The sequence below is a fragment of the Carya illinoinensis genome, chromosome 3 (assembly GCF_018687715.1).
Source record: "Carya illinoinensis cultivar Pawnee chromosome 3, C.illinoinensisPawnee_v1, whole genome shotgun sequence".
Lineage (NCBI taxonomy): Eukaryota > Viridiplantae > Streptophyta > Magnoliopsida > Fagales > Juglandaceae > Carya > Carya illinoinensis.
This window is the reverse complement of record NC_056754.1, coordinates 6,769,137-6,796,420: the sequence shown is the minus strand read 5'-3', so window position 1 is coordinate 6,796,420 and position 27,284 is coordinate 6,769,137. Positions and strand designations below refer to the sequence as shown.

Sequence of the window (27,284 nt, the reverse complement as noted above, 5' to 3'; positions counted from 1 at the left end):
TCGATGTTATAAATTGGACCGATTGAGAATGGCAAATTTTTGTTTGTTTAGAAGTTTTTCCGGTGCAACATTTCGATTTGGTAGGATCATAGGCCTAAAACTAGGAAAGCCCATGATCACAAAGAAAAAGGAATGTAGCGTGCATTGTAGCCCATAAAAAATAAGAGACCCAGCCCATGTGGTAGTCATCCGCCTCTTCGAACTTTGAAGTCCCGCTCGAATTCAAAACGAAAAGAGACGAAAACATGTCAACTAGACCCTCAGATCCAATTTGATATTGGCGAAGTGAGAGAGAGAGAGAGAGAGAGAGAGAGAGAGAGAGAGAGAGAGAGAGAGAGAGAGAGAGAGAGAGAGAGAGAGAGAGTAATGGCCGGAGAGACAGAGGAAGATAATCGACTGAAACATAAAATTGCGAAAATCTTGGACGAGGCCCGGACCTCCTTCGCCACCCACAACCGAAAGCTCAAGGAGCTCTCAGCCGTCCGGTCGAAATCTTCGTCCCCACTCCACTTCTTTTCTGCCTTCTCCAAAATCCTGATCCCCCTATTCACGTTCCAGCGCCGCATCGCCTCCACCGAGCGTGTCGTACGCTTCGTTTCTGTCTTTGCCGGCACCCGTGACCCCAATAATGCCTCCGATTGCGACGAGTTTCTGGCGGAGTTTCTCAGGTTCCTTCTAAATGCTGCCGCAGCGGCCAACAGGACCGCGAGGTTTCGTGCCTGCCAAATTGTTTCGGAGGTATGGTGTAGATTTTGGGTCCCTTTTGGTTTCTGGAAATGTGTAGCAAGAGAAATTATGATATTTTTGGCCTTGGCGTGTATTTCCTCTTTGATGAAAATTGCTTTCAGAAAGTTCCTCAAATGGGTATTAATCGGTCGACTGGAATTGCACCTAGAGTATAATATTAATGTCTCCCCCTACTTGTAATTGCCAATGCTAGTCTCTCGTTAAAATCCTACTTTGAGAAAGTGAAACCAGTCTTGCTTTTTCTAGTGACATTAGAATCAACTGCTTTAGGTCTTGCACAGTATTTAAGGACGTGAGTTATACATCTTTTTGGCGAGCCGAAAATTTGCTTCTTACCAGAGCTTTCATAGTAACTTCGTGGAGCATTAGTAGTGAGTCCAATAAAATTAAAATTTCGCCAATATTTGATTAGGAAACATACAAGTGGTTGTAGTGGATTCAATAAAATTACAGTAATTTTAATTTTTATCAATTCTATTAGCAAAATTTGTTGAGTTCCAACTACGGGCCAAATATTATTTTGGCATAAAAGATTCCCTCTCCTTCTTCCTTTTCGATTCTTATTTATTGTATTTCTTAAATTATGTTTCTTAAACATATTTAATCATTTGCATAACTTTTTATTTTAATTTGTATCTATACTAGAAAGAATATGATTGTTGAAAAAATATGACTGTTATAAAAAAAGACCGTTAAAAAACTATATCCGTTAAAATAATATAAATATTTTTTAATAATGAATAAATATCTAAATTTCAATTAGAATTAAAATAAATAAAAATGTTAAAATTAATATTTTAATAAAATGATGATTGATCTGTTGAATTTGCTATCTGATATTGTTGAAATGTTATTAGTTAAATTTATAAAAATGGGTTTCCTAATCAAATTTTGACTAAACTTTATTGGGGCTAATGCTAGTGCTGTTAGTAACTCAATTTTGTCCTTACATTGGTGAAATCCCTGCACTTGTAGATTATCATGCGGTTGCCAGATGATGCTGAAGTGAGCGATGAACTATGGGACGAGGTGATAGACTGCATGATGCTGCGCGTGAGGGACAAGGTCCCCGTTATCCGTACATTTGCAGTCAGGGCTCTTTCCCGCTTTGCAAATGATGGTGAGAACAGCGATATTCTAGATTTATTTCTTGAGGTGCTTCCCCTAGAACAGAATGCGGTGAGTTCCCATAATGTTCCAATAAATACTTTTGCTGTTGCTGACATAGTTGAAAATTAGGTCTCTTGCAGCATGTTGGTTTAAGAATGATTCTATAAATTTCCTGCTTGAGGAAAGCGTGATAACCGGTGTCTCTGCACTTTTAGGTTTCGGCTCTTGATCTACATTTATTTGCTTTAAATATGTGCACAGGAGGATGCAATGATGCAATGCATTTTTTTTTTAATGTCGGCAATGGAACTTAATATTATTACAAAAGCCTTCTGTTTGTTGGAATTTAAGCGCTTCTTCTGTCCCATATTAATTGTCTATTATATCTCCTTCTCTAGAGATTCTAAAATATTCGAGTATTGGAAAATTCATAGCATGTTCTTGTTTAACTTCGAACAATACTCTATTTTATTCGTGTGTGTTTGGCGCCTTCTGTCTATAATGCCATGCCATGTTTGCAGGAAGTTCGTAAGACAATAGTACTATCATTGCCTCCGTCAAATGCGACATCACAAGTAATAGTTGATTGCACTGTGGATGTGAGTGAGTCAGTTCGCAAGGCAGCATACTGTATTCTCGCTAATAAATTTCCTCTTCAAAGCCTAAGGTAAACAAATCTATGGTGTAAACCGTAACTCTTATGTACCTTTCTGTCATTTCTTTACCTGAAGGGAAACCATTTACGTTGACTAGTTATAGACTGTCTTCGGTATAGATACTCTGTGTTTCCATTCTATTGCAGTAATTTATAGTCTTTGAGTACTCTGACAATGGAATATATATACTTAGTACCTAGTTCGTGCGTTTTAGCTTTTACATCTGTGTGGTGTTTCGGTTATCTCTTCTCACCAGAACACTACACAGGTTTGGAGTCTTTACTTATTTTCTTTTATCAATTTCGTTTGCTTTGATTTGTAGTATAAAGCTCCGAACGATAATTCTTCAGAGAGGACTTGGTGATCGTTCTCTAGCAGTCTCAAATGAGTGTTTAAAGTTAATGAAAGATGAATGGCTTATTAAATGCTGCAATGGAGACCCTGCAGAACTTCTCAAGTATCTCGATGTTGAAACCTATGAATTGGTGGGGGATGCTGTGATGGGGGCTTTGTTAAGAGCTGGTTTAGTTAATCTACGTGATGGTGGAAGTATTCAGCAATACATATCAACAGTTGATGGAATGAAAGGTTGATCTTTGTCTTATTTATACTTAACTAATCAGAAGCGTATGACTTTGTATAATTGGTTGATTTAGAGTGCCAGTTTGCTGGACGAAGCAGTTGTGAGATTGTTAGTATAAGCACATACCTTCACCAGACCCTTTACTTCCACACCAATTTGAAGAATTAATTTGGCATCTACAAAAAAATAGAGTTTCAGGTTTGGAGAACCGTCCATGAAGAAAATATCCTTAATGCTCTTGAAACCTACGTGGTTTGAAAGATGGAACATGAGGAAGCCTTTTGGATATTCATTTAACTGAAATAGATGGCCTAGGGACGGGTGAAGTGGCTAGAGTTTTTGCTTTATATTCTAAAGAGATTTGTTGAAAAATATGAGATTCTACCAATCTGCCGTAGTGGTGTCCTATGGCTACCAGAACTGCTCAAGTCAAAATATTCACTGTTTTATGGCTTATGATTTGAGAGCATTAGAAGTCAACTCGTCAATTATATTATCCTTATGCTTTCCCATATTGATTTTAGGGGACTCGGTGGGTCGTATCCCAAGCATCCAGCTAATGGAAGCAGAGGTTGCACTTTATTGGAGGACTGTATGCAGACATTTGCAAACTGAAGCACACGTGAGTCTATGCTTCATGTTTCAAAACTATTCTATCTTTTGTTGACATAATTTTTCTCATTTCTTTGGGGGAACTAGGGGAAGTGAGTGTGAGACTATGAGGTTTACAACAAGGGTACACATCGGATAGGTTGCAGAGGGAGAGAGTTTAATCTGGCTAAGCTGAGAAAAAAACACTCGGCCAACTTCTAAGGCTTACACATGGGCTCTACCTGTGCTAATGTTTCTGAGCTTAAGGCCTCTCATTTCAAGTATTCTCTTGCTGAAACGGCTGGTATTTGTGTTCATATTATTGGTTGGAATGTCCTAGTTTACTTGGGAAGAGAAATTTCTACGGCAAAAATACTACTAGTAGTACCAATAAAAGTCTTCATAAAAATAAAGCGGCTGGAGTCACCAGATTTTGGTGTTTGTTGCATTTCTCGTGGTTACAAAATTGTGATCAATTTTGAAATTAGATGTGCCAAGTATACTATACTTCTATCCGATTGTGTATGAATTATTACTGTGCTTCAACAGGCAAAAGGCTCTGATGCTGCTGCCACAATGGGCACTGAAGCAGCAGTATATGCAGCAGAAGCTTCGGACAATAATGACCTTCTCGAGAGAATTCTTCCCGCAACAGTTTCTGATTTTATAGATTTGGTGAAAGCTCATATTGATGCTGGTGGGTGTAAGTTCATCTGGTTGACATGAGAGTGAATCACATCCGTCTTAATTGGACCTACTTTATGCAGGACCGAATTATCGCTTTGCATCTCGGCAGCTGCTATTGCTTGGTGCAATGCTTGATTTTTCTGATGCCACAAACAGGAAGGTTGCTGGTACATTTGTGCAGGAACTGCTGCACAAACCTCTTGAGCATGAATTGGATGATGATGGGAACATTGTTGTCATCGGAGATGGAATAAATCTTGGTGGAGATAGAGAATGGGCTGATTCAGTGTCTGGGCTGGCAAAGAAAGTCCACGCTGTCGATGGTGAATTTGAAGCTGTTGTTCTTGGGGTTGTGGAAGAACTTGCTCGGCCTTGCAGGGAGCGAACGGCAGATGTTATGCAGTGGATACACAGCCTTGCTGTGACTGGCCTTCTCTTGGAAAATGCTAAATCTTTCCGCTGGCTTCGAGGACAGTCTATTGAACCTGCTGAACTTCTGCGATCTTTATTGCTTCCTGGGGTAATGCATTTATCTTGTTAGTATTCTATTTTTTCACCTACTTACAAAAATTGTTGGTTACCTTTTAGGGACGAACGCTACCGCCTCACCCAAACTCCGATGGTCCAAAATACCCAAATTTGGAATCTGATTTGAAAATTCGGACCCAGTTCATGTCCATTTTAATTATCCTAATAGCATTCCCTTTCCCAAAATTTAAGAATTGGTATCCGATCGATACACTTCCAAAATTGAAACTTTCAATTTTAATTTTTATTGTTTCGATCCGATTTTTCCAATTTTATGAACTATCTATATTAGTAATAATATGATGCTTACATATATTAAATTATTAATCTATTTATATTATAGTATAATTACATTATTTTATAAAATATATATTAGTATAGCATTGAATTTAACTATAATCTATATAAGTTTTGGACTTTTTATATTAGTAGATATGATCAAATGTGTAAAAATGCATTTACAAAAAGAATATATATTATAATTTATTATGCCAAAAATTTAATTATTACTGATATATATATATATAGTTTATATTAATATTTATGTTTAAGATTAAGATTAAAATTCTATGTTATATTAATTTTTAGATTATAAGATTAAAACTTATATGTAATATCAAATGTTATATAAAAAATTATAAGATTAATTTTATATTATATTAATTTTATGTTATAAGATTAATAGATTTGAATAATAAGATTAGAATTTGATGTTATATCAATTAACAATTTAATATATAATATAAAAATTTATAAATATATATACAGGTCTGATTCAGTTTAAACTGATTTTTTAATTTAAAAAATCGATAATGCACCGATTTAGAGAGTAAAATGAATTCTACAAAGATAAATATAAAAGATTAATATTACTTATGACTTTTTTATTTATCATCTTCATATTATTTCATGATGTGTTATTGATTGATTGAAAAATTATTTGTTATATTTAGTTGTCAAGTAATCATTTAATATTTTACATCATGAATGTTTAAATATGCGATTAAATGAACTCTTTGTTATTTAAATATCTATTAATTTTAAGAAATAAAGAATAAATATCACATTGGGCTAAAAAGAACGAACGTATTCCATTTTCTTAACGTGACAATTAGTCTCCCCACATTTTTTTTTTTTTTTGGTACAATTGTGCCTACCGCCGTATGCTTTCAATGCAGTTGCTCCAGACCTTACAGTGTCCCTATAACATACTCAAGGGTGTTTTTTTTTTTTTGGTAGGCAAAGCATGTTCACTTCGATGTGCAGAGGATTGCTGTCAGGTGTCTTGGGCTTTTTGGTTTGTTAGAAAAGAAGCCAAGTGAGGAACTAGTAAAGCAGTTGACACTTTCTTTTGTTAATGGTCCAGCTTCAGTTAGTGTTGCTGCTAGTAAGGCGTTAATCGATCTTGGGTTGTGGCATGAACCACATGAAGTTGATAGGGCCTTGGGGAAGGATTTTTCATACCCAGATGATAAGAAGTCTTTTGTTCCCGTGAATTTATCTGATATAGATGAAGTTTTAAACGTTCAAATGCTTGATCTTTTATATGCTGGAATTGAAAAGGATGACTGGGACAACTCGTTATCAAGTGATGAATATGAGTCTGTTCAAGCTATTATTGGGGAGGGATTTGCGAAGATTCTTCTGCTAAGTGAGAACTATCCGAGCATACCAGCTTCCTTACATCCCCTCCTCTTGGCCAAGCTCATTAATTTGTATTTTAGCAATGAAAGAAAAGACCTGCAGAGGTAGGCGAGTTATGTGCCTATGCATTTTTAATTCCTTTTTTCTGCTTTATGGGATAACCATGTGTCTTCAATTACTTGGCTTCTTGACCAGGTTGAAGCAATGTTTATCTGTTTTCTTTGAGCATTATCCTTCTCTCTCTGCTGCTCACAAGGCAAGTAACACAAATATTCTAGATATGATGTGTATTATATATGCATTGCTAATAATTATGGATGAACTCTTTAATATTTACGGCCCATATATTTGGTTCTGTAAATGCAGAAATGTTTATCCAAGGCTTTCATTCCTGCCATGCGTTCAATGTGGCCAGGCATCAATGGAAATGCTGGGGGTCCTACATTGATGGTGTCTAATATGCGTAAGCGTGCAGTACAAGCATCACGTTTCATGCTGCAGATGATGCAGGCTGCATTATATGAACGGGAAACTCCAAATGTGGATGACAAGGGGAATGGGGAACTACCGGAAGTACTAAATGGTTCCCTAGAACCTCCACTTGAGTGTGGTGAAGAGGGGCTTGCAATACGCATTGCTGTTGAGGTAAAGTTTTTAATAAACTATTAGATTTAAAGTTTTTAATAAACTATTAGATTTAGACTCTACAAGGTTAGATTTGACCTTGTTTAAGCTCCCACTAATTGTTATGGATATCTTTTAGGGTTGTGAGTGGGCTGTATCTGGATGGAGTTTATGTTATACTATGTATCTTGTAGTCATTGATCCAAACGTGCAAGTAGTTATATCAAGCTTCTAAGGTAGATGGACGTTTGGTATGCAGAATCAAAATAAGATAAAAGAATTGCTATTCATCTGCTTGGTTGCGGAAATGGATAACCCTGAAGCAGTAAATAATTTCTTATAGTATGTAGAGTATAACTATGTTAGTCGGTCCATGTGCAAATCCGTCGGTATGGATGTCCTTGGAAAGAATCCTTCAATTGAATCTTTGCAGGCTTCAAACTTATAGATTTTTTTAATATTTTGTTTAGGCGACAGGCTTCCAAATGAAGAAGACAGCTGCTGAGAGATCATATGTTTCAGCACTAGGTAGAATACTGGTCTTGCTCCGTTTTCGGTCATCAGAACAGGGGGCAATAAAGTTAATGAGGAGGCTTCTAAGTCATGTGGCTGGATCTGTCTCAGCAGAGAAGGATCTTGTGAAGGAACTGAAGCGAATAGCTGAACACCTAAAGTCAGTAGATGCAGACCCAGATCAGGAATTGTTGCAAGATGAAGCTAATCTTATCTTGGGTAAAAACCCTTAAATTATCTGTAGAAGAGCTAGGGAAGAAAAGTTCTTTATTAATATTTCGTCTCTTATGGTAACTTAACTTTTCTATCGGGGAAATTATTCCAAAAATTTATAACAAAGTAGAAGGGTGCCTTTTTTTTTTTGTTTGAATCTAGTAGAAGGGTGCCCTTAATGGGTATGACTTGCTGAGTTTTTCCACATTGATATAGATTACATATGCCAACGATCACCATCAGTACTCCCACTTGCTTTATATATTAGTATACTTGCTGTACGCCTAACGTGGAAGTGGTGGGAGCAAATTGTATCCGTCCAGTTTACTTACCTTGTAGTTTAAAGTTTAACGTGTTAGCTATATTTTCTGACCCATATTGGAACATGATCCATATGGTAAACATCTATATGATTCTTTAACCCCTTATGTTGTAGGTAGGTTAGACTTGGACTTAAACCTGGACGTTGCTGTTTCAATGCCACAAACTCCAGCCCCACGCTCAACCAGACCATCTCGTTCCAGGAGACGGATAAGGCTTGAAGAGGCCTCTTCTGATGAAGAAGTTCTATCTAGTTCTGTTCCTACTGTTGCTGCCACAATAAGCACGCGCTCACAGAGGGCAAGTAAAACTGCAGCTTTGACCAAGATAACTGCCAGCAGATCCATCAGGATGAATGCTGATGACGAAGAAGGCTCTGAAGTGACATCTGAGGAAGATTCTGACGAGTCTGGTGATTAAACCGTGAATGTGGAGCTCGACATGACAGTTCCCTCTCCCAATGAGATGTATCTGTTCACCAAAAGTAATATATGTAGTTGTATGATTGGTATTTAGGCTGCTGTTTTTGTAGTTTGTACAGATGGTGCATTGGACTATGCAAGCGTGTTTCTGAAGTTGGGGTCGGGATTCGGGAATGCTATGTTTGACAACGCCTTAAAAGATTGATCTTTTGCCCCCGTACATGCTAGGTCGTGAGCTCTTATATTATCCCCTTCTTTTTCTTCGGTGGTGTGATGTATTTTAGCAGGGTGCTGAATTTCTTTGAATGTTTTGACGACCTCTTGGGGGTCCATTGATTAACTTGGTTAAAACTGAAATGAGTGATCAGCAGGCTTTCATTTTGTAGTCTGCAACACGGAAGGCCCATTGCTCTCCCTCATGCTTGTCCAATTGAAAATTGAAAAAAAAAAAATGAAGCCGTTTTTGTCACATTTGACATCATATAAAATTTAACACAACCACAGCCAATAAACCTATAAAACATAACAAGTACCAGCCAAGCTTGCAGACTTTCGTATTTGCCTTTTTGACGTGTTCTTTCAACTTTGGAGGGGATACTTTTTTATTTGGGGATGGGTTTTCAATTCTATTTGGGTAGAAGTGGTTCTCAAACTGTTTGGGATCCATCCCTCCATTCGTTTCTGATTGGATAATGTGTACCTGTGTGGTAGGATATCCTTCCTCAAACCTCAACACCTACGTATAAATTATACTGATATATGCTCCATAAATGGACAATTGCAACCAATAACACCATTTTGAAGGCCTGATGTGGGTGAGTTTTACATAATTAACATTAGAAACACTAGAAGAAAACCATTTATTTCTTATTAATTATTTTTTACAAACAATGAAATTCTATTATCATTACAAATAATAATTTTCGTTGCAAACAATTCGTCATAAAATATTTATTATAGTGAGTGCAGGGGTCTATATCAGTTGAAAACCGACCAAATCGGTAATGCAAATCATTTGAGTATGAAAGCCGTTGATTTAGAGCCACAAGAAAAGTCACCAATTAAGTTTAGATTGAAGTTAGGTCTCTATGGGGACGTCTCCCACTCCCAGCACCCAAGCAATAAGAGTCGACCGACGCAACAAAATTTGGCCCAACGAAAGAGCGAATGGGCAACAACCCTTTTATAATTTAATTTCGTTTGTAGAAGTCGTGAAAATCATCAAACTAACGAAACCCATCTCCCTCAGTCTTTGCATTAATACGAGGACAAGTAGTGGTCCTAGTGGATGTCACGTAAAGGCACAAGTGCATGCGTGCGACACATTAAGCATGCAAATGGCCATTTTGCCAACACTTGGTTGCAATTGATCTCTTATCACCGCTCACCTCGATCGCTACTCAAAAGGATAAATATAGCTCTATCTTGAGTTAGGTTTCAAAATATTATAAGGTTCTAAACAACAGTACTAGTGGAAAATCTTTTAAAAAGATATCCAAAATGATGTGGCCGCACCATCTTGTCTCATCTCTAAGGTCCTTATACTTTGTCGTCCATGACGCACGACATCACGTTTGGCATTTGTCTGACAAACTAGTTTCTAGTTATGGGCCATGGCCCATGCATATTATTTTAATAGTACCATTATTCTGACTTGTAATAATATTGTAAGAAAAATGATAGGTTACTAACTGCTTTACAATTTGTTTACAATTTTAGATTAAAGTAATATATTTTTTAAATTTTAATTTAACTTTTGTTTTGATTCGATGGATTTAAATATTAAAAAAATATTATATTATTAAGAGTGATAAATGAATGATGAATCGGTTGTAAGGTATCACTTCTCATGTTGTAAAAGTGTTGTGTTACAATCAAGTTAGAGATCACTGAAGACGTGGACACATATAACACGATATTAATTTCCTGCCAGAATATACATGTTACTGGGAATTAATTAGCTCAACCACCTTCATTTGATGATGATGGGGGCCAGGGGCAGTGTTCTTTGGATATAAAGTCGTTTTCTTTCTATCATGTGCGTACATTAATCCGGCCGATATTTTGACGAACACTGTCCAACAGTACATGAACATATGAATTTCACTGAATTTGAGGTAGAGATCCATACTGCATATGAACAAAACCAAAACCTAACAGAAGTACTGCATATATAGACAATGATATGAATAATTGATGTGATTAGTTATATAAATTTTATTTTAATATATAATTAATAATATCAATAGAATGCATAAAAAGATTTGTAAAAGTGACTATAAATAAAAATTTTAATATAATTAACTAAATTGAACTAGCTAGCTGCTGCTAGTTGTTCATGATTCATGCATGTGAAATCTCAAGTCCTCTTCTTTATGTGAAAACGGGGAAAGATAGATATAGGGCGATATGAATTTCTTGTTAAACAAGAGACCAATGCAATATTAAATAATATATATAATACAACGTTAGGAACCTGCATAAAAATTAGTGCATTGAAGGGAAACAACAGGCTGAAACAAACCAGATTAAACAACTGTGTGCATTACGTATTAAATATACGTACGCACCTCATAATGCGCGACCACGAAAAAAGATTCCTTTTCTAAGTTTTTTTTTTTAAATTTAATGGTGTAATTAATGCAAGATAAATATATAAAATGAAGCAAATACTTTAATTATAAAATGATTATATAAAAATAAATCCACAAGTTAATATGATCATAAATATAAGAAAAAATCAATAAACCGATAAACCAGATCGGATCGGACTAGACCAAACCAGGAGGATCGGTCCGATCCCGAATTTGGTTCAGTACGGTATCGATATTATTTTTTTTTAAACCGGTCAAAATCGGTTCAGTTCTGATTTTTCTTTTTCTAAAATCGGACCAACCAGACCAATTTATATATATTTTAAATTTTTATATTGTATATAATATTTATATATAATATATAACTATATATAAAATAATTTGGTATTATATGATAAATGACTAATTAATATAATATTAAATTTTAAAATCTTACATTATTTTATTTATTGTATTAATAGTTATACTAATATTATATCACTATATATTATAATATACTATATTATATATTATATACATAAAACTGGTAAAATTAGACCGAATTGGATTGAAAATCGGTAAAATTGGAGTACCAGTTCAGGAGGATAACCGGTATTTAATCTGTTTTGAAAAATGTAAAACCGGTGTATACCGATTCGGTCTAGTTGTTCAGTCTTAAATTTTATCTAAAACCAGACCAAACCGGACTAGTTACATCCTTAGATATGACTAATTGATGTGGTATATCAGATTGTAAAATTTTTTTTATTATAAAGTTATAAATCTAACGGATTCTATTAAGTCACATTAATTTATAAATTTACTTCATATATATATATATATTATCTTTAGCAATTTTTTCTAAAATATTATCTCAACCATTATGCTCTATATTCAATATTCAATAGAGATTGTTTTTTTTTTTTTTGGTAACTGTTTTGGACGGACAAACGTTGAAGCCTTAATGGCTAATGTGATAGAATCCCACCTCGATACGACTGATAACTAAAGAAGAATGATTAATGTTATATGCAGGTTGGTCGACCAACAATGCTGGTAGGCCCAAACACACACACACACATATTATATATATATATATATATAGTGGAGATAAATATTTTAATGTAGCGTTTCAACCTATTTCTCAAAGACTTTCTTAATTAATAAATTAATTGGCGATCACTTCTGGTGTAGATGATAGAAATTATGAAGGAGAGGAATACGGCTGTTGCATAGCTTTACATGTGACGAGCAGATGCTAATTAGCTGATCTCGATGGTCAATATCGAATACGAATAATAAAAATAAAATGTAATAATGTTTCACTCTGATCATATTTTTCTCTGTATGTGTATATATATATATATAGAATTTTAATAAATAAAAAGAAATTATATAAAAGTAAATTTACAAACTGACGTGACTTTATGAGATTAGTTAGATCTATTTTATAATAAAAATAATTTTACAATCTGATGTACTACATCAAGTCATATAAGTTTATAAATTTATTTTTATATAATTTTTATGTGGCTAAAGTATTTTCCATATATATATATATATTATATTATATATTCCTTAAGAAGGGAGAAGCTAAAGTTCTTTATAATTAATAGGATGCATAACTAATTTTCTAATAACTTACAACTACAAGATATTTGCATTTTTTTTAATCAGGATTCCCTAGCTTCAATTATATGCTATAATCATTTTTTTTAATAACTGAGACAGATACAGTACTAGGAGATCAACATATATTATTTCAGGGAATCTTAATCCCATTGATAAAAAATAAAACTTTATATATATATCAATCATATTTAAATAATATAGGACTTATGCGTGGAAATTTGAGTCTAATTAAGCATGTACTCACTACTTTGATATGCAACATATATATCATCGAAATAAACGAATTATTCGCAATAAGAACAATTTTTTACATAAAGAATGAATTCATTTCAGTAGAAAATGTCTATTTTTATAATATATAACTGACCACAAATAAACATTTTTTATACTGTCTACAAGCTTTCGTGAATTATAAGTTTTCTAGAAGTACTTCCTATATAGAAAATGTGTACGATTTTCTTGGCTTCACATTCAACTAATGCTAGATAAATGCATGGTATGAGGAAGTTCTGTGGCATGCAACGAGTCTTATATTATCATGTCAACGATAACATATTCAACTAGTTCACATTTATAGATATTGAATCGGTGTACATATAATAGCCATTATCCTATATATATATATATAAATCAATATTAATTAAAACCCACCGACCAATCCTGTATCACGAAAAAGGCTTTTTTTAACGATAAAATAAAATTTTTCTACCAATAAAAGACGACTTCTACATTTGACATCTACAGTAGTGATTTGAGAATTACACAAATAATAAAAGAGGAAAAAAAAAAAACAAAAAAACAAAAACAAACTTCTCATAAATTTCTCAATGGGTGGGCGGGACATTGAAACTGTGCGCGCATGACCATGCTTTTCCATGTTAGCCTGTTAGGCGTCAGCCCGTCCTTTTCGGTGCAAAGGCTGAAACAGTTGACCCACTATTCATGAATTAGAAGATTACTCAGTTTCATGACAAATGGAAGGAAGGTTCTTCTCTTTGTAATAGGGTTTGACTCATATAATTTCATTAATCTTAAAATACAGAAAAATTAATATTCCGCGATTTGCTGTTTATATATCAGATAGATTTACCAAAACTTCGTATAATTAAAGAAGTTAGAGGAATTACTACTCCTAAATGTTTTTTTTTACAGCTTTCATTCTCACGTACGTTGTTGAATTATAGGTACTCATTGTTCATGAATGTCAAACTAATTACACTTTGTTGATATATATATAGTTTGAGGATGACTTTAATTGTTTCTGAGTTATTCTTGGCATCGCCAAAATCAAACGAAAAGTACATGAATTCGGGATGCATCTGCGCACAGATTCCATGCAATGACGTTTTTATTTTTGTTTTGTTTTTTCAATTTTCCATTTAATGCTGATTGTCTCCTTCCCTGGATTACTTCTTCACCTTGCATACATCGACCGTCCTCTCACGTCGGCTATGCTCCTGTAGATTTAATAACCATATATTCCTATATCGGGCTGTTAAATTAACCATTCAAATCAAGTACTGGCCGACCCATGATCGCCCATGTGCTTTCAATTTTTGTTTATTTTTTTTCATTTTTCTTTGATCCAAAAATCGGTTTATTATAAATATCACAAGACTCAACTCAGATCTAAATCAACCCCTGATTGAATTAGATTTAAGTACGTTTAACTGTTTTAAAGTTTTTTTAAAGAAAAAATAATATGTTTGATAAATTTATGAAAAATGCTTTAATTGCCTTAAAAAATTAAAAGTATACTTTTAAAAAAAATATTAAATTAAAGCTTTTATTGGAAAGCTCATACAGATAATTATATATTTTTAAAAAATTAATGTAACTAACTTTAAAAGTGTTTTAGATACATGTTTATCAAACAATAAACAATTTTTGAAGAATATAATTTATTATTTAAGTTATAAACCCTAAAGTTATAAGTTATATTTCTCACCGCAATCCCAAACATGCACTTAATAAAGAAAAAAAAATTACATTACATATACTATCATACTTAATTACAAGCCGATCAGATAAAGCATTTTTTTATGACTATGAAATCAGCCATGTTAGCATGAAATTTATAATTAAGGATCAACACTATCCCATTTGAAAAATATTCCAATAGCCAAGAACTAGTGTAAATATCTCATTTTCATGCGATCGCGATCAATATTTTCGATGCCATGCTCATGATCATGAACAACTTTTGGGATACGATGTATGATGGATCTTTAATACTGAAAACTGTCTTGATCAGAAATTTCGTGTTAATTTTGAGATATATATATATTTATATATGATCAGTACTAGCTAGCAAATGAATAGGCTGTGGCAGATCGCCTATTATTATTATTACGAACACGTCGGCAACAAGCGTCTGATCATGCATGACCACCGATCGATCGATAGGTACATTAATTTTATCACGTGAAAATTGTGCAAAGAATTGTTCCATTGTCGACGATGCATCGATGATCATGACTTTCATGCATGTGAATAATTAATTAATTGGCAATGAGAACTGTCAAGACTTTTTATTTTGTCAATTTGCCGTTAATGGCACGTACCGGTCAAGATGGGAGTCGAAGCTGATAATTTCTTTTAGAAAGCGGGCATTAATCAATTTGCTTTTACGCTCAATTTTCATACATGCATGCATGTCCTCTTCGTGAGTCACACGACTGCGGTCCTTCTATCTAATTCTAGATTCAAAGGACGTACCGTGACGGATGTTTACGATAGCTAGCTCCAGCTAGGCCTATACAATTAAAAACAAGTCATGATCTCTCTACATGGGGTTATAAATGTTCCCCATTCTCAATTCAAGGTTTAATTTGCTGCATGCATAATGTCATACATACATACATATATATTTTATATAATATATATGTATGCATAAACAACAATCACGTTCTTGCCCCAATAATTGCGGAGGATTCGATAAACGACGGACGACATGCATGATATCATGTAAAATGACTATTTATTTTTTTGAAATCTTTTATGCATGTTTAAATAATTAGGGTTTTAAAAAAAATAATAATAATTAGGGTTTTGGTCTTTAAATATCTTTAATTTCTAGTTTGTCCTGCAATATTGCACCAACCACAATTGTTATGTATTTGCACTATTAGAACATAATTATATATGTTCTATATTTACATGTTATTTAATTATTAAGTCAATATATAGAGTATACCATCCACTTTATTTTAATATTAATATTTGATTTATATAATTTAAATTTTAAAATTTATCTTTTAAATTAAATTATATCATGTAAATACTTTATTAAATATGTTTTTTAACTAACGTAGATTTTCAATATATAATATACTCACACATGTACATGAAAAACTCTTTCATGTGCATTTTATTTTATATTTTTTGAAAAACTCATTGCATATGATACAGATGTAACCTTTCAAGACTTTCAGAATTTGCAGGCCTGCCACGGCCATTAAATCCGAACCTTCTCGTCTCTTCCTGCGTTTTCTTTCTCCCCATTTTATACTCTACTTTCCGTCTTGTATGGTAAGAGTTTTGCTATAACGACGTTTTCGTATTCTTCGTATATTTTATTGGTATAATTAGTTAAAATAATTATTTTAAATTAAAAAATGATGCGACTAATTATATATATCGGTAAATTATATAAAAATTATGTAAAAGTGATTATATATAATTTTTTTAATAAATAATATTATGTATAATCATAGAATGTGTGATTTATTATTAAAAAATTAATTAATTAATTATTTATTATTTATAAAATAATTATATAACGTTTATTCAGTAACAACGGTAACTATTATTTTTTTTTTTGAATATATTAATCCTCCAAAAGATGTATACAGGTTTCATCCAAAAAAAATAAAAAAACTAAACGAATCGACATCGCCGTAGGGTTGAAGAAGGTGTGTACATGTACATTAATGGCATATATAAATGCTGAGGAGAAAAAGTTAGCAATGCCATAAATGCTTTCGTTTCATTTCTTCGATTGGCACATGGCTTCAGCTGCTGCTTGCATGTCGCAATAAATAATCAAAATACCATTTCGGACAAAAGTTTCTATTTTTACATCTTATTTATCTTGAACTCTTTCGATATTGTGAGATTCGTGATCAAGAAATAAATGATTTAGATAAAAATTAAAAATTAAATAAAATATTATTAAAATATTTTTTAAATATTATTTTTATTTTGATATTTAAAAATATTAAATTATTTATTATATTTTATATAAAAATTATAATAATAAAATAAAATAAAATTAGGTGATTTTATTATCCAACTTTAATCCGGATTAGTTACATAAAATTAAAAAATTTATCTCATCTCATCTAAATTCATCATTACAATTTTTTTAAATTTTTATATAAAATATTATAAATAATTTTATTTTTTTAAATTTTTATATAAAATTAATATTATAAAATTATATTATAATAATATTTTATTTATTATTATTTAAAACATTTCATCTTAATTTTTCTGTAATTAAACGGAACTAAAGTAATTAATCGTATCTCAGCAATCATGTCAGCTGAAATTGAAATGAGTGTTGAAATGCTAATTTTTTATTCATCTTATTTTATTCGAATTGCGGTGGAAAAATAATAGCCCGGCCAATAGCATTTCTTTGTTTCTTTCTTTCTTTCGTGGCGTTGGATTTTGACAACCATGTACAAAAGTTTGGCGAGGAGTCGGCGACACGTGTACCTTAGATACATGATGCAAGTGGCAATTCCCAAAGTCTCTCTCTCTCCCTCATCCTTATTTAAAGGGGTAGTTCGGCTGTCCCTTTACCCTCATAATATATCGACGAATAGCAGAAGCAAGACCGTCGTCACTCAAAAAGTTTTTCTTCCGACTGTTATAACTATAGGGAGCGAGCTAGGATTCATAGGAGCAATCGCAGCTTCTTGAGGCTTTGTGATTTGAAAAAAACAGTTCTCTATTTTCTCTGCTTCCTCCTTCTATTTTCTAGAATTTAGAAATCTATACACAAAACTCAAGAAAATATGGTTACTGTGTCTCAAGAAAATATGGTTGCTTTGGTTTCTCGCACTGGAAGGCATTTGCAGCGGTACAACAAGGGCCGTCGACAAGTTGTTGGGTTAGTCTCTCTCTCTCTCTCTCTTGTAAATTAAAGGAAATGGTATTCAAGAATTTGGTAATCTTTCAAGTTTCTTACTTTGATTCACCGTCATGAAATGGAGAAATACAAGCTGCAAAGCGTTCTTCTCCCAAATATATGGATACATATCGTTAAGTCCTTCATTCAATTCTTTGTTTTTTCTTTACTTTTTGGTCCGTTTGGCCTTTTGATTCCAACGATTTATTCTCTCAAATTTCAAGAAAATACACGGATTCCAAATCTCATACGAATGGGACATTCGAGGTTTTTTTTCTGAGTACTGTGTAAAACATAATGCAGAGTCATTTCCTTTTCACGGGATGTCCCTTTTCATTTTGTTGACATTATTTCTCAGTTGAAGTGGTCACTGGTCAAAAGCATACCGTGTCGACACTAAAATGCGGCCACTAGCCGACATTTATTTCTCTTGCCATCTGGTTTTCAGCTCTACCATGCAATTAGAAATAAGATCCTCCAAGATTTACGGCACAGCCTTATTTAGGGTGTGTTTGGGTGTTGAAGTCTCTTCAACACTTCTCACTACTATTCATTACTTTATTATTACTTTTCACCTACTTTTTTTACTATTCATTACTTTTTACCTACTTTTTATTACTATTCATTACTTTATTATTACTTTTCACCTACTTTTTTTACTATTCATTACTTTTTACCTACTTTTTATTACTATTCATTACTTTATTATTACTTTTCACCTACTTTTTATTACTATTCACAACTCTCCTCGACACTTCTCAACACCCAAACCCACCCTTAGAGTTCGTTAAAGTGTTAACTTCTATTCATAAGTTAAATATTGTAAATTTTATTGCTTAATATTTATGGTAATGGAGAAAAAGAAAAAATATATTTATTATTTATTTTTTTATTATCATTTTATAAAGTGATATTAAATAATAAATTTATAAATAAAATATAATAAATAATTTTTAATTATTTAAGGTCATAAAATGATGAGAGGATGATGAAAATTGAACTAATAAATAATATTACTTGAAAAGAAAACGACATTATATTTTGTAGAGTCAACTAATTTATTGTCTTAGAAACCGAATTTAACGTACCATATTACTCTATTCTCGTGTAGATGTATTCCATACAGATACAAGATTCCAAAGCAAACATCTTTGGACGATGCAGGAGAATTAGAAGTTCTTGTCATCAGTTCACAGAAAGGGAAAAAATTGTTGTTCCCAAAGGTACCCAGATCTTGTTTTTTAGTTCAAAGAAAATTATTCGATATTTTTATTGAATTTGTTTATTGTATTAATTAAAATGTATTTTAACATGATCTCTTTAATTATGTCATTACCAGGGAGGTTGGGAAAAAGATGAATCCAAAAAAGAGGCAGCTTTACGAGAGACCCTAGAGGAAGCAGGGGTACGAGGCATTCTCGAGGTCAGTGAAAAATACCTTTACTGGATTTTCGAAAGGACGAGATTGTTTAAGCTGTATTTTTTTTTTTTCTTGATTATTGAGTATTTGATTCTGTAACGTTCTTGACATACGAACGATCTTCGTGCAGCGTGAATTGGGTAAGTGGAGTTTCAAGAGCAAATCCAATGATACTTACTATGAAGGATACATGTTCCCTCTGCTTGTTGAAGAGCAGTTAGATTTTTGGCCAGAGAAGGACGTCCGCCAAAGAAAATGGGTATGCAAAGATAGCTCTTTTGAAACTGAATGGCTTTGCCTAAAACTGGCATCATTAAAAATTTAAACTGCCTTTTTCTTTGTTTAAAACAATTGCTGATGTTAAATTTTTATTCATTTTTGTGTATAGATGAGTGTGCAAGAAGCGAAAGAAGTTTGTCAATATATATGGATGAAGGAAGCCCTAGATAAATTTGTTAGTCGCCTCGCATCTCAACAACATGCTGCCGAGAAAACAATGAACAAGTAGTGGTACTACCAGTCTACCATGTTCGGTAGAGCATGTCTGGCTTGTAAATAGGAAATTGTTGTAGCGGGACCAGATGAGCAAAGGAGATCGAGGTTGGATCCAAACAGACAAGAAAGAGAGTGACAACTTCAGAAAAAGCCATTGCAGGAGTTGGCATTTATGGTTCTTGTTTTGCTTTGTTGGAATTTCAATGATCCAAAATCTTAGCCAAAAAAACAAAAACAATTGAGCTTTCTTAGGATTAAGCTGGTGGAAACACTACGAAAGTAGCAGAGGATTAGAAACATGTTCACAATATTTGTAAGCATGGTTCTGATAAAGTTTTGTTTCAGAATCCATCTTCTTAGCTTGTATCATTATAATCATAATGGTAGTTTATGAATTCAGGGGTCGGCTTTCTATCATGTCAACACCAACATCTCTGTTATTTGATACATATCATGATTGCCATTTGCCGGGAAGACTTTGGTAGAAAGAAGAAATGTGACAGGAAGGGGCTGTGATTTCTGGTTAAAGGATTCCATCTTTTTGTTTCTTTTCCTTTTTCTGGCAATAGCAAGCAATCATTTTTATCAGAATGTCCCATATACAATGCAGAACAATTTGGCTGGACACACCAACTTTGCTAAGCTGATGTGCCAAAATGAGACAATCAAGTGATTTTATAACCCAGCCATCACTATGAATACGACGTTTCTCTATTTATTTATTTTTCCCTAAAAGAAATATGAACAACGAAAGTAAAACCAGGTTTTGCTTGCATTGAAGTCTATTCTAAGGAAAAAAATAAGAATTGTAGTGTTTTAGGTTTTTTGTTCTTGTTTTCAGTGGTTAGGCTACACAATTGGGGGTTTTAGGTCGGCTAGAATATAGAAATCTTGCATGATTGATATGGCCGTGTAGGTCCGGAATTTGAACAAGTTTCTTTTCCAGATTGATTACACAAAACCATGCCTCGTTTTTTTCTCCGGGGGATTGGGGTTGAGGAGGTTCCAGGCCTTATGGAGTGGGCCATGAAAGCCCAACGCTGATTCTTTTGCTGCTAGCGAACCTACATAGATATATATTGTAGGCCATGTTTGGATCTGGTCTTTCGTGAATAATATAGCTCAAATAAATAACGGACTAATGGAGATTATTTGTAGGTAGACAATACAAGGCATAATCTCTGTAAGCCCACAAACTTATGTTGAAAAGAAAATTAATATTTGTAAGCATTTTAATCATCTTTCATCACCCTTTAATTGGGCTAAAACGTTTCTTTGGTAGCACAACAGAGAGTTATGGGCTGCCCATGATAAAGCAGGAATGAAAATGACAGTTGATTGGTCGGATTTTATACACCATTTAAGCAGTTCTATCACTTTGAGACATAGACAAACGTCATAAAATTAAAACGACAGTGTTGAATGCGACACTTTTCCCTCCCATCACCTTCCGCTTTTGTTTCCAGTCTTTTCTTCTCCAATCTATAAATTAGTGGCTAACGTACCCTCGAAAGCAGCGAAGTTTGGGACACAAAAGGAGGGAGACCACAATGTCAGTCTTGTTTTGGAGCGAGAGCAGCAACTCTGAGCAATAAATTTCGGCTGCCCCATTGTTTACGTGTTGTCGATCGTAGGACAACGTGAGCCCAAAAACTCTTGCCTCGTGACACTTGGACGACTGAAGAAGAAACCATACCAACTTATCATAATCTGCAGAGGCCAGGAAGACAAGCATGGACAGCAGCCAGCTTGCCAGTTTTACAGGAAATTTCATCCAAGGACAATTCCATGATGGCATCTTCATCAGTCATGCATCATGAACCACCGAAGCCTGGGAACCACAAAAATGTTGTGGTATTGGCATTTTGAAGTGCTTCAGTATGTATATCTATATTGTTTGAGGGAGCATCAAGAAGTGGCCTTTTGATACTTCGGTGCTTGCCAGGAAACTAATTAAATGCACGCAGGTGCATTTTCTTAAGATTTGCTATCAAAAACTGCATTATCATCCTCTTGTTTCATTCTAGGATGAAGGCATTCATTACTGGCAATCTAACAAAAAACAATATATTGAAGCATAATAAATAAAGAAAAGGCAGTGGACATACGAGTACTACTTCCTCTGCTGTTACCTATAATAAGGGACAGATATTTGTGCACAGCATTCATTTCAGAAGTTCGACCGTATATATGTAGGGAATTAGATAATTCGATCGTGATAATATGTCTACAAATTGTAATAAACCTGCCTTCATCTGACAAAATATAGAATTTCTCAGATCAAGGATTTAAGAAACTATCACATGTACAGTAGTTAGTTTCGATTATTATGGCCCAAAAATCTTACCTGAAACTCACATGATATGGAGGCCGCCATATACAAGTTACAAATTGAAGGCTACACATAAAAGAAAAATGGACCATCTTAATTTGTGGTTGACTACTGTGGGATTGAGTGGACCATTAGGTATGCTAACAGAAATGAATGAATTATAGAGAGAACAAGGGTAGTTTCCATGTAACTTTGATATCAGTTGTGTTTGGGAAATTTAGGAGCACAACTTTCCCGTGAGCAAGCAATATGTGGCGTTTAGGCGACCACTTCGATTCTCTCATAATTCACATGAACATGTACGTACCATTCATGCACCACAAAGTGAAAATTACGTACCCACTGATCAGTTCTTCTTATTTTCATGCTAGCCAGCGAAAATCAAGCCTAGTGTTCTTGATGACGCAAAGGTAACTAGGTGGCTGGATGGAACCCAAAGCACTCGAACAGATCATTATCTGCTCACATTTTCCTTAACTTAAGCTGCCTAAAGTAGGATAAAAGTAGGATAGTGCGACGGGTACAGTTGTTTGTTTTGTGTGTACGACTTCGTCACTCAAGAAGGTTTGAAATAGAAAGACCACCGACAAAATACCTCACAAATTGAATAGGAGCACAGGGCCTTTTGTGCATGCATGAAGTCTTCATCCACAACTGTAAAGTACAGTAAAAGCAAGAAAAAAAGAATGATTTTCAGACATGATAGAGGACATATATAGCAACGAATCCTATGAAATCTCAGTTCGCATACTGTGATCTGGTATTAAAACCATGGATTATCTTTCTACCAGAAAGACCAAGCGCCGTTGTGATCTTTGGACAAAAAACCAGTCATATTCACTTCAGCACTCTCATATATATACCAGATTGAAGAAAAAGATTTCTTGTCTAAAGAAAATTGAAGGGCCTGTTCAAAACAAAATTAGGAAGGAATTAAGTTTTTGGGGTCCCTGAAAATCGAAGTTCATCCATGCCCCCCGTTCCCTTAATACATCCTCAGATTAACAACTAATTATCTTGTCAAACTGGTAACCGGATAAATTGACAATAAATTCAGACAGAAAAACTGGTTATCATGAAACAGCTTGTCTCATGAACAGCTAACCTTTTGAGCAACCTTAATTTATTATTAATAGTGCTCACTAATAAACCGCTAGCTTGAGATTCTCCATTACTAAAATCTAAAAACAATTGCTTGAAATTAATGATGCACGTCCATGCAATATATGAATCTCCTTATCTCCATTTTAAACACTTCCGTGCGTTTTTCAATAATACTTCATATACACGTTAATTTGTTCATAATTAAGATCCCCCCTTCTGAACGTATCAGCCTTATCACAACTCTGCTAGCAAAGTTGCAGTAGTCCTCAACTCATCAATCTGGCCTTTTTATGTCAAAAAAGTACAACAAGAATCGAATATTCTCTCTATTCCTAAAAATCACATCTTTCTTTCTTTCTAGAGATGGTATTTTTATTATATTTTGTTTTACCAAGCTACTCTTCTCTTGTAAAATTAAAAACAAACAAATTTCGTATCAAAACTTCCTGTCACATGTTAACGTATCAACTGAAGGAAATAATATTGTACTTATTATATATACGGGGGGGTGGGGCCTATACCTTTATCAGACGTGGTTATGTTAACTTTGATGAACGATTAAATGGAATCAAGATTCAAGCCTTTTTAAGTCCTCTTTTTTCTTTTCTATGCAGCTCTGTTGCCAAGCAATTATCATAAAGCTGGTTTCACCAACCGAAGCTTTAGAGCTTCGAAGTTCTACCTCAATGCTGATCGATAAAGCAACAAATTAAGCTTGAGATTGAGATCCACCGCTAATAGATAAACCCCTGCTGAAGTTTCCTGCTAAGTGCTAACCCTATAGTTTGCTTATATATCCAGTACTCTCTCTGTCTCTGTCTCTCCACGGAAACTATTCCAAACATGGGAAGAAGTAGTCCATTCCTCATGTCACTCTTCGCCTTCCTTGTCCCTTTCTCTTCTCTTCCCATTCAATCACTCTCTTCCACGGACTCCTTTGTCTTCGTCGGCTGCACTCAGCAGAGATATGCTCCAAACTCACCTTACGAGTCCAACATCAACTCGCTTCTCACCTCCCTGGTTAACTCAGCCACCTACTCGTCCTACAACAACTACACCATCATGGGCTCCAGCCCCCAAGACGTGGTTTACGGACTCTACCAATGCCGGGGGGACCTTTCCATGCCAGACTGCGCCACCTGCGTCACTCGCTCGGTGAGCCAACTCGGCATGTTGTGCTCCCAAGCATGCGGTGGAGCGCTGCAACTTCAGGGATGCTACGTCAAGTACGATAACGCCACCTTTCTCGGGGTTGAGGACAAGACCGTGGTCCTGAAGAAATGCGGACCGTCGATCGGGTATGATACGGACGCCATGAGCCGTAGAGATGCCGTGTTGGGGGCGTTGGTGACCACCGGTGGGCCATATAGGGTGGGTGGCTCCGGTGATGTACAGGGTGTGGCGCAGTGCGTCGGGGATTTAAGTTTGGTAGAGTGTCAGGATTGTGTATCGGAGGCGATCGGGAGGTTGAAAAGCGATTGCGGCGGGGCAGTCGAGGGTGATATGTTCTTGGCCAAGTGTTATGCAAGATACCAAACCGGTGCTTCTCACATGTACTCCAACTCCAAGAATCACCCTGCAGGTACCGATTCTCATCATTTTTATCAATTTTACTGCCACTACTGCATGCTATTTCTGTCAAACTACTACTCCCTCAAATTAACCTGGCTTCCTTTTGTAATCAAATTATCTAGCATGCAGTGGTGGATCTTTAAATATATATATATATATATATATATAAATATATATCTGTGTGTGTGATCGAGTTGAATTCTTCAATTCCAGATCAGAGAAATACACGCTTTATGTATTTAATATATTACATGAATATTTAATATTCTGTTTATATTGTTAACTTTTTTAATTTAATCAAATAGATCGCCTCAATTGATTGAGAATGATATACTAGCCAGCTGCATGCAGTTACTGGTATTGGATCTTTAAATATTTTGCCATGTTAAACTCAGGAGAAAGATGTACTTTTTCCTTTGAACGAAGAAGCTTGAAATGTTGACAGAAAAGCAAGCACGTGGGTTTTTACAGTTTTGTGATCGACTAATCATTACAGTCGATTGGGCTCCATCATTTCTTAATTTGCAGGCAAATCTAGCAATGATGGTGAGAAGACATTCGCAATAATCGTTGGATTATTAGCCGGAGTGGCTCTACTTATTATTTTCTTAACGTTCGTAAGAAAGGTGTTAGAAGGACCTGGAGGTAAGATCTTGATCATCTCTCTTCTAGCTCCATGCCTTTAATTTAACCTTTTAAGTTCAATAATTCTAAGCATCACTTCAATCAGCATTAGAACCGAGAAAGCAGAGAGCATTCACCATTCCATATTAATATTTTGAACTTTGATCGACGTTTGGTTGTTACTTTCTATAATGCAGGTAAATAAAATTATGTATTCGTGGAAGTTATTGGGCACATGAGTCCCAACTTCAAGTTCCTCAAGTGATTTGCTTTTGGACCTTGGTGGCTCTTCGATCTGCGTCCTTTAAAAAAAAAATAAAAAATCAAAGATGTTTCGTTCTTTTCTTGATCTCTCCCCTCCTTTTCTTTGGATTTACTTCATGATATTTCTTGCCCAGCGAGGGATCGGAGGATGAAAAGTTGTGTAATGAGTCAAATAGCCAAAAAACAAAGTTGTAAAAAAGTGGGTATAAAAGGAGGCTAAGATTCCACTCTTTTTTTTCCACTTGACAAAGTTGTTTTGTCTAATACGAAAAATAGCATGTTCTTTATTTAAAGCTGCAGATAATGTTTGGTCGGTCTTTTTAATCAAGTTGTTTTGTCACCCTGGCCGTGAGCTGGCCGGGACGTTCAATCCTCGCGCGGCAACGACGAGTCTATCTACTTAATTGATTTTTCCAACCAAAGACAGAAAGAACAATTCTCAGGCTTTTTAGTAATGTATTAGTTATAGATGATCTTATTTTGCGTATATAGTACCCTAACTACGATTTCCATATAATTTCTCTTAATTCGTTGGTTGCTCGTATTTACAATATTTACAATGCGCGCCTACGTACACCGTTAAAAAAAACCATGCATTGTTGTAATATTTAAAATAAAAACAACACTCAAACATAGCATACACACGCATATATATATATATATATATATATATATATATATATTATATACACGTACTAGGGAACGGACTTGGGAGCGTTGGCCCTGGGATGCATCTAATATAATGATTTAAATTAAAAATAAAAAATAAAAAGTCAATAACTTATTTTTCTAAAAAAAGAAAATACAAGGTTAAAAAATCTAAACTTCAGTAAAGTATGAGCATTAGTCTGTATTCATATTGGATTATCTATTTACTTTCTATATAATAATAAAATATTATTAATTTAATAATTTTTAAAATTTTTATTTGATCACATTTTATAGTTCTACTAATTAAAATATTAATAATAATTATATTTTAATTCAATTAATAATTAATATTATATATTGACTGTTTTAAGTATTTTATTAGTTTAATTTACTTAAAGTTAAATTTTACAATGTGACTCCTTTAGATTTAAAAAAATTGAAACAAAAAGAAAAGAAAATGAATACACTATCAAAACGAAAAAGACAGAAAAAAGAGACGTCAACTCATGTGTTCCGTGGGACTAAGGGCCTTTTGATAAAATATGATCCTTCATTAAATTTAATAAGGGAGTTACACGTCAAATGCTCAAGGTTAAGGACCTTTCGGTAAAACAGGATCTTTCATTAAATTCTACAATGAAACTATATGTCAAATGGTCAAGGATCTTAAATGTCTTTTGGTAAAACATAATCCTTCATTAAATTCTACAATGAAATTATATGTCAAATGGTTAAGGATCTTAAATGCCTTTTGGTAAAATTGATAAAACAAGATCTTTTATTAAATTCTACAATGAAACTATATGTCTAATGGTCAATGATCTTAAATGCCTTTCGATAA

At 34.1% G+C, this 27,284-nt stretch overlaps 3 protein-coding genes across 3 annotated transcripts; all 3 read left to right on the top strand.

Moving 5' to 3' along the window:
* Positions 1–212: 212 nt before the first annotated feature.
* On the top strand, positions 213–8,859 carry LOC122302910 (condensin complex subunit 3). Its single transcript, XM_043114377.1, has 13 exons — positions 213–287; positions 352–738; positions 1,723–1,926; positions 2,379–2,524; positions 2,836–3,101; positions 3,621–3,718; positions 4,237–4,384; positions 4,455–4,894; positions 6,142–6,650; positions 6,742–6,802; positions 6,913–7,191; positions 7,641–7,902; positions 8,333–8,859. Exons 2-13 carry the CDS (start codon positions 367–369, stop codon positions 8,635–8,637), a joined length of 3,090 nt encoding a protein of 1,029 aa, XP_042970311.1. The 5' UTR covers positions 213–287; positions 352–366; the 3' UTR covers positions 8,638–8,859.
* An 8,804-nt stretch (positions 8,860–17,663) lies between these two features.
* LOC122303044 (nudix hydrolase 17, mitochondrial-like) lies at positions 17,664–20,313 on the top strand. The gene is made up of 5 exons (XM_043114573.1): positions 17,664–17,963; positions 19,093–19,204; positions 19,321–19,404; positions 19,532–19,660; positions 19,790–20,313. The coding sequence occupies exons 1-5, from the start codon at positions 17,869–17,871 to the stop codon at positions 19,907–19,909; spliced, it is 540 nt and encodes a 179-aa protein (XP_042970507.1). The 5' UTR covers positions 17,664–17,868; the 3' UTR covers positions 19,910–20,313.
* Positions 20,314–23,921: 3,608 nt separating this feature from the next.
* Positions 23,922–26,079, top strand: LOC122302909 (plasmodesmata-located protein 7). The gene is made up of 3 exons (XM_043114376.1): positions 23,922–24,914; positions 25,433–25,549; positions 25,726–26,079. Exons 1-3 carry the CDS (start codon positions 24,176–24,178, stop codon positions 25,731–25,733), a joined length of 864 nt encoding a protein of 287 aa, XP_042970310.1. The 5' UTR covers positions 23,922–24,175; the 3' UTR covers positions 25,734–26,079.
* Positions 26,080–27,284: the final 1,205 nt, after the last annotated feature.

Coding starts and splice junctions, on each gene's coding strand:
- LOC122302910 (XM_043114377.1), top strand. CDS start 367: ATGGCCGGAGAGACAGAGGAAGATAATCGACTGAAACATAAAATTGCG. Junction 2,525..2,835: donor TTTCCTCTTCAAAGCCTAAG/GTAAACAAATCT, acceptor TTTGATTTGTAG/TATAAAGCTCCGAACGATAA. Junction 3,102..3,620: donor AACAGTTGATGGAATGAAAG/GTTGATCTTTGT, acceptor TATTGATTTTAG/GGGACTCGGTGGGTCGTATC.
- LOC122303044 (XM_043114573.1), top strand. CDS start 17,869: ATGGTTACTGTGTCTCAAGAAAATATGGTTGCTTTGGTTTCTCGCACT. Junction 19,205..19,320: donor AAAAATTGTTGTTCCCAAAG/GTACCCAGATCT, acceptor TGTCATTACCAG/GGAGGTTGGGAAAAAGATGA. Junction 19,405..19,531: donor GGGTACGAGGCATTCTCGAG/GTCAGTGAAAAA, acceptor ATCTTCGTGCAG/CGTGAATTGGGTAAGTGGAG.
- LOC122302909 (XM_043114376.1), top strand. CDS start 24,176: ATGGGAAGAAGTAGTCCATTCCTCATGTCACTCTTCGCCTTCCTTGTC. Junction 24,915..25,432: donor CTCCAAGAATCACCCTGCAG/GTACCGATTCTC, acceptor CTTAATTTGCAG/GCAAATCTAGCAATGATGGT.